A 7,810-nucleotide genomic window follows, 5' to 3' on the forward strand; every position below is an offset into this window, starting at 1 on the left:
TTCAAACTCATTTTCTACACAGTCAATACACAGCTGTCAGCATTAGTCTCAGCAAAAACACAGGTGCCAAGTCATTCTGAATTAAAAATTAGCACAATTTCTTAACTTGCAAAAGTAGTTTGGTTCTGCTAGACAGCTTGGTCAGTGACTAGAGCAATCTGACCTCTGAATTCTTAGGTGCAGTTCTGCATGGGATCGTAGACTATTTTTAGAGATGTCCTGGTGAGGAAAGAAGTATGACTGCACATCAAAGGTCCCTTCTTGATACAACAGGGCAAAATCTATTGCTTGTGTGTTCTGGACTCCCCCAGGAGAGGTGTGTACACTGAACACTGGCAAGAACCCAAACAATTATTCATGACATAATACTGTCCTGTAGTACACTGGCCATCTGCTGACACTCAGATTTAGGGATGTAATTTAAATCTCATACGTAAATTCACTGTGTAGTTCATGGAGAGAGAAGCAGACGTAGCTCATTATCCCATCATAATGCAATAGGAGGAGTCACCATCTGATAATACTTCCTTCTCATTAAAAAGTATATGTACATACTGGGTCTTGAATCTGCTTTCCAGTTAAAGTCCAAAGTTTATTGTTCCTCCTTGTTTGGCAAGAATGAGGCTGCTATTATCCAGGCTCTCATTGCCTTCAGGCAAGGTTGTCAAACTGTGCTGTGGACAGGGCTCACTTCCAGAGCTGGGTGTCAAATACAGGGTCTTCCTCAGGTAGTGAAATTTTATTTCTGAGACAGTTGACATCAGGGCTTTAGCACCTGCAATAACTCCTATCATGTTTCAAGTGGTATTTGCTGTGTTGTGACCTCTGAAGAACCTTATTTTCAGGGCCTACAAGTGTACAGAGACCAAGGCAGCTCACACAGCTGTCTTAAGGGCAAGCATTCAGAAGTGCCTTCTGAGGCCCATCACACGGGCACATGGGTGAACAAGGTACTTGTTGACTTGATGTGTGGTAACAGTATGAATCCTCAGAAGGAGAGCCAGGTGATAAGTCCTCAAGCATTCATTCAGGAACATCCACATGTTAACACACTGATAAAATCCTCTGTGGAAGTGGGAACCAAGAGAATGCACCCTGAGCAGGTACATGGAGTGGAAGAGAACAAGCTGCCCAGTAAGCTGAGGATGTGTGGAGTGTTTCTGGTAGGAAGGACAGCACCTGGGAAAAGAGCTTTGAGGAGGTGGCTGTAGATAGCCAGGATTTTTAATAGGCAGCTTCTCAGGACTGGACTAACAGCTGCAGCACAGGTGTTGCCAGCAGTGTAATTCTCCTACCTTTACAGTTATGAGATGGTGTTTCATCACCTGTTAAGTGTGATTCTGTGTGGGAAAGCTTCATTTTTGCTCCTGTAGAGCCTGACTTAGTTTAAGTGTCCAAGCCTGAAGGTTATACTCATCTCTTCACCTCCTGCATGTTTTAGAAAAGGCTGGGTTGATGTGTAGAGGAAAAAAGAAATACCTCCTATGCTTTCCTGACACTAGATGTGATTAATGTCTTTTTGCAGATACTCCAATGCCCCTGGGTTCCATGGTGATAAATAGTGTCTCAAAGTTGTGTCGGCTTGGGGGTTCCTCTATGTACACTCTGCCTAATGCTCCGACTCTCACTGATCTGGAAGATGACACAGATGAGGAAGGTAAGGCCCTATTAACAGGCTAAAAAATGTGCTCTGTCTCATCCCTTTTGTTCTATTAGAGTAATATTAGGATATAGTACATGGGTATGCAGGCAGAGGCACTTTGCAGTAGACCAGATTGTTCAGAGCTCCATCCTACTTGGCCTTAAAGACTTCCAGGGATGGGGTATTCACAGCTTCTCTGGGCAGCCTGTTCCAGTGCCTCACCACTCTCACAGCAAAGAATTTTTTCCTGATATCTAATCTAAACCTACTCTCTTTCAGTTTGAAACCATTCCTCCTTGTCCTGTCACCGTATGCTCATTTATAAAGTCCCTCTCCAACTTCCTTTTAGGCTACCTGGAGGTCCTGCTGCAATTAGGTCACCCCAAAGCTTTCTCTTTTCCAGGCTAACCCCCTCAGCAGAGGGTTTGGAATGAGATGATCTTTAAGGTCCCTTCCATTCTATGACATAGCAACAGAAAAGGTCACTTCAGGGGGTTTTCTTGGTCGAGCAACCTGGTCTAGTGGAAGGTGTCCCTGCCCATAGCAGGGATTGCAACTAGATGACCTTTATGGTCCCTTCCAACCCAAACCATTCTATGATTCTTTGTCTCCTGTGCTAGATCTATTATGTATCTTACTAGTCCCCTACAGCCCTGATGGGTAGATCTGTATGTTGTGAATGTCTTGGGGATTATTAATGCTTCTGATCATTATTATTATTTGCATCCTCTTTCAGCAGCTTGTCAGCCCTCCTGTGCTGCCTTTTCCTGATTTAAACTTTTACCTGAGCCCTTCACCAGTGATTCAGCTTTCAAAGTCTTTATGTACTTATGATGTTACATGAACAAAAGATAAAAGATTTTGTTTTGATAGTGAAAAGACATTTCAAGATGTGGCTGAAAATTTCTTTTTGCACATTCCAGCTTGGCTGCAGTCCTGATCTTCTAGCCATTGTAATGAAATGCACCAAATTCTGGTTCCATTTAGTGTCTCACACCTCCACTGATGCATTTATAAGGTACACTGAGGAAAAGTTACATCCCACAAGTTCTTACCCTGATTTCCTTGGAAAATTCTTCTGAAGAATACAGCTCATATGTCTCACTTCTTCCCCAGAAGCTTTAGAATTCAAAACTTTATTCTGCAAGAACTTGCAGCTACACAGTCCCAAAATGGTGCTGTGGAAATGCTCTGTGGTGATTGTGACTCACAAGTTAAATATGAGTCAGACATGGTTATTGAGAAGGATGCTGATGTCACACTGGAATGTATGGAGGAATACATATGTCTGCAAGTTCATTGAAGTCTTCTGACAGAGAAAAATAATATATTGTGGTCCTTAAAAGAAAAATAAATTAAGGGCAAAAAAAAGAACCATAGATATAACAGAAGTAATGGGCTTCAACTGCAGCAAGGAAGATTCAGGATCCACAAGGAAAACTTCTAAGTGATAAGTGATGGATTTGGGTTGAATGCCTGGAAACTGTGCCATCTCCAGCACTGGAGAATTTCAAGAAATGATTAGACAAACATCTCTCAGGAGTAACATCTATAAAGCTGATCTTGCCTAGAAGCCAGCTCGTTGTCTTTTTTCAGCCATCTGATTTTGACCTTTTTTTTTTTAGTTTTATTTTAAACATAGGGAACTTAATAATTTCCAAGAATTATAATAGTTTGATTTAGTTCTTCTCAGCTAAGTATCAAGTAGATTAGTAAGTACCAAGTAGATTGACTGTTTGCATCTGAGTCACAGTCAGTTTTCCAAACATTTTTCATAAAGTTTTGTTTTGGTTTCAGATAATGGAGACAAACCAGAGAAGCCACACTTTGATTCCCGTAGTCTTATCTTTGAATTAGACCCATGCAATGGGAATGGGAAAGTCTGTCTTGTTTATAAGCATGCTGAACCAGGTAAGACTGAAATCCTCTTGTTGAGGATTGTATCTGGAGACCACACATGAAAAAATTATCTTAGATTTCTAATCTTCTTTGCAATCTGCAAATGAAACATTTTGTGGAATGTCCTGTCTCCACTGAAGTCGGGCGTTAAACCTTACAGAGACTTAACTTGAGCTAACATTTTGAGTCCTTTTAATGTTGGAGTCTGAGTTATAACTTATGGTTTCTGCATACATAGAAACAGGGAAGCATTCACAAATGACCTATAGGCAATCATGTTGAAATAATACAGAGCTCTACTAATCTGTCTCTGGTTACTTGCATGTATTGGAACAAAGCCCTTAGATATTGTTGAGAAAAGGCATAACTCTGCTTAGAAACAAAGGGTAAATAGTAAAAAAAGACCTTAGCTGACTGAGATAGACTTAGACTGGTTCTTCCACCTTGTGCATGGATGCTGAGCTGTTTCTTCTGACAGATATACAGATAACTGTTATCAGTGAGTGAGTAGTGAAACACCCAGGCACTGGTAAAGTAGTTGTCATCTGACACAGTGCACAGATCACTAGGTGTATGTGTATGTTTACTGTATAGGAGTGTGCAATTGCAATATACCTGTTCTTAAGAAAAATCTTCAGCTGTTATCTTGTGTCTTTCACTGGGTGTGACTACAGCTCCCAAGGCAACAAGTTCTTACTTGTCCTCTTGCCTTCCAACGTCAGTGATTTCAGTACACGCAGTGTACCTGGCCTAGGGATGGGAGCATTGCTTACAGGTGTCGATGTCAATGCAGGAGTCAGTTTGTTTAACTGATGATGTTCAGCATCTCAGTTTTCCAAGAAAATAACTTCTTTTTATGCTACAAAGGATGTCATTATGAGAGAAATATTTGATCACTGTGGAAAGATTTTGCAAAATGTGTTTTTGTTGGCAGCACACACTGCTATGACTTCCAGACTCTGGACTCTATTCAGTAGTCCAGATGACTGACAATTGGGTTAGTTGCTTTTTACTTTGTGGGACAGATAAATGTTTGCCATAATTGTACTTTGAACATATACTACAAAGTTGCTGATGTCCAAGAATGTTCCATGTAGCGTATCAGTCCCAGGTTGGGAAGGAATAACATTGCATTCATTGTCCAGCAGACAGCTAGACAAACACATCGTGCAATGGCTGAGCAAATGGCTCACAGGCCAGGCACAAAGGATTATAGTAAATAACTGTAGATGTTATATCAGGCTGGTGGCCTGTCACTAATGGGGATCTTCAGGGCTCCATCTTAGGCCCAGTGCTCTTCAACATCTTCATAAACAACTTGGACACAGGACTTGAAGATTTACAACTTAAGTTTCCTGACAGTACTAAATTGGGAGGAGCGGATGTCTCCCTCAAAGGCAGAGAGGCCCTGCAGAGAGACCTAGGCAAATTACAGTGCTAGGAAGTCACCAACCATAAAAAGTTCGACAAAGGCAAGTGCCCGATTCTGCACCTGGGATGGAGCAACTCTGGATATACATAAAACAGCCTTTCTGAAGAGTATTTTGTGTCTCCCACCTGACAGTGTCCAGGGATTAATCTTATCACTGCAAAGCAACAGTGTAATTTGTGTTTGTTTTATTCTAGTTGTCTCCCCAGACACAGAGATATGGTTCCTGGACAGAGCTCTGTATTGGCATTTCCTCACCAAAACCTTCACAGCCTACTACCGCCTGCTCATTACTCACCTGGGTCTCCCACAGTGGCAGTATGCCTTCACCAGCTATGGGGTCAGCCCCCAGGCCAAGGTAGGACAGCAGGGTCCCGCTCATCAGTATTTTATAGAAGTATAGACTGGAAAAACATCTTCCCAACTCTTTGGCAAGCAGTCTGTAGGCTCAAGGGGCCCTTCCTAGTGATCCATGGAAGGGACCAGAAGTCTTTTCCCTGTAGTATGTTAACAGTCATTTGTTTCACAGTCATTTGAATTCACTAATACTCTGTTTACCCTACTTTTCTCACCTGAGTTGGGCTCTACCCTAGACCTCTGATAGCATGTGGTAGAACCCCAGTTATTTATTTGCCTTCTTGACTCTGAAACAAACCTCCATTTCCGTGACTGCTGCAAGTGAGTAGAGTTGTTTGTCCCCATAGTTATATAAGATTTGTGTAGGTGTGTTTTCTGGGCATAGCACCAAACAAGGGCCTAATGCTCTCTGGGTGGAGAGGGGAGTCCAGATACTCATTAGACAGAAGGCCAGATAAAGACTATGAGCTTGAGCCTTACCAAGAATATTAATTTCTTTTCATCCTCCTCAGATATGAAGAGATGCTTTGATAAAAATTATGCCCAAAAAGGGGAAATTTAAATGCCAGCAGTCCTAGAAGTAGTTACAGAAGGACTCTAGGTAAAGCCTTGTGACCATTCCAGCCCCCTTACTAGTATTAAAATTGCTATTCTGCTATGCCAAAATCCTACTCTTAGAGACTTCTGATATTTCTCTGTGTTTGACTGGACCTTCAGCCGTAAGCTTGCTTCCATTCTGTCAGAGGTAAGGGAGTGGAGCTGAAACACAGGGCATAAGCCAGCACAACATCTGTGTGTATTGGCAAGGCCTGTTGGGTGTCAGTGAGTCAGACATGACAGCAGTGTGACCAGCACAGCATTCCTTGGCCCTCTGCATACATCAGAAGTAGTCAATAAAATCACTGCCAACTTTCCATCAATTAGTGACTATAGAATTTGGTTCTTTGTATTTCTGGTGTCTTCTCTGTTACACTGTGCTGTACTTCATCAGTCAATACTGTGTACATGGTACTGTAGTCTATGCCTGTGCTCTGCCTTTCTGCAACTTTCCTGCTGTAAATATTTTATTATGTTCAGTATATTCACAAATCTCAAGTGAAATCATTTGTATATTCCCTAATCATTTGCAGCCCCTGTTAGTTAAAATCCTCCTACCGTGTTAACCATTATCATTTTTAAAGGTTTTCAAGGGGCTTTGTTAAAGCCGTTTTCCCTGAAGCAGTACATGAGTAGATTGCAATGTATATTTTGGTAATGGTCTTCTATTTATCTTGTCCAATATTTTGCTGATGATTTCACTGTGATTTGCAATACCATAACTCCTATGGTTTTATTTCCTGACACTTTGTCAATGGAAAAGTGATAGGAAAAACACTTAAGAGTTGAGAACTGCAGGGCATAACAGTGTGGTGGCCTCTGGGAGCCAGAAAACCCAAATTATTGTAGTTACTTCTAGATAGAAAGTCAGAAGTAGAAAGAGAATAAGAGAAACAAACACAAAATCCTTTGTGTAAATAGTTTAAAAACTCACACGTTATTGTATGTGTGAAGAAAGAGAGGAAGACTACATTTTGAGAAGTTTCACTAGTTTGTTTCTGTTTTATAAGCACGATTAAATTCCAAGGTTCTTTAATCTTTTCTGCTTCTCTGAGTCTAAATAAATGTCGTTTAGTTCCATCCCCTCCCTTCACTTTTCCTCCTGTGGTTTAAATCAGGAGTTGCTCCTCAAAGGAGTTACAGGGCAGGAAAGGTAGTGTTAGGTTTGTGTCTGGTTCTTCTCCTTCCTGTTTGGAATGCAGTTCCAGGACTAGTGGTAGCCATGCCATGTGTATCCTTATCACAAGTACTCCTCTAAGTCCTGTAAACTGCAAACTGCTAAGTGGTGTGGGATTAAAATCATGTCTCAGGGAAGAGGGGGAGCAAGATGAAATTGTCTACTTGCAGTTTGAATTTAACCTCTTCCTTCCTCACCATCCTGCATTTCAGCAATGGTTTAACATGTACAAACCTATAACAATCAACACAGCGCTCCTGTCTGAAGAAGCTGATTCCTTTATTAACAAGCTGGACCCCAATAAGGTATTCAAAAGCAAGAACAAAACCCCCGTGCTCAAAAAGAAACCACCGTCACAGCCAGCAGGCTCCCAAAAGAGCCACACAAGCATGACATCTGCCAAGACATCCTCAGTAGCTGGGAATTCTTCAAGGAAGTAAGAACTCCAGATCTAACCCTGGGTAGTGTTTGCAATAAGCTTTGATGTCCTCTGCTGCAGAGTCTCAGTGGCCAAGTTCCTTGTGCATGAATAGATGTGCCCATGGAAAACATTGCAGCATTTGCATGAAATATAGCCACAATGTGGATGTAGTTCCTGGAGACTCTTAAGAAAAAAAACTTGACACATTGAGTTTATTCCGTTCTGCTACTTGCAGCATGTACTTTTCAGAGGGCCTGAAGAAGCCCTGGATGTCACGGCTCTGTAGGG

General features: G+C 41.6%; 1 protein-coding gene across 1 annotated transcript in view; it reads left to right on the forward strand.

The window, feature by feature from the left end:
- TPGS2 (tubulin polyglutamylase complex subunit 2) overlaps window positions 1-7,644 on the forward strand; it is an 18,200-nt gene extending 10,556 nt beyond the window's left edge. The window contains exons 3-6 of the mRNA XM_009083528.1: window positions 1,526-1,657; window positions 3,440-3,553; window positions 5,168-5,328; window positions 7,314-7,644. Coding sequence (XP_009081776.1) covers window positions 1,526-1,657; window positions 3,440-3,553; window positions 5,168-5,328; window positions 7,314-7,541 — 635 coding nt within the window. The 3' untranslated portion in view covers window positions 7,542-7,644. The remainder of the gene's footprint in view (window positions 1-1,525; window positions 1,658-3,439; window positions 3,554-5,167; window positions 5,329-7,313) is intronic.
- The last annotated feature ends 166 nt before the right edge of the window (window positions 7,645-7,810 follow it).

Source organism: Acanthisitta chloris, unplaced genomic scaffold (genome assembly GCF_000695815.1).
Source record: "Acanthisitta chloris isolate BGI_N310 unplaced genomic scaffold, ASM69581v1 scaffold14680, whole genome shotgun sequence".
NCBI lineage: Eukaryota > Metazoa > Chordata > Aves > Passeriformes > Acanthisittidae > Acanthisitta > Acanthisitta chloris.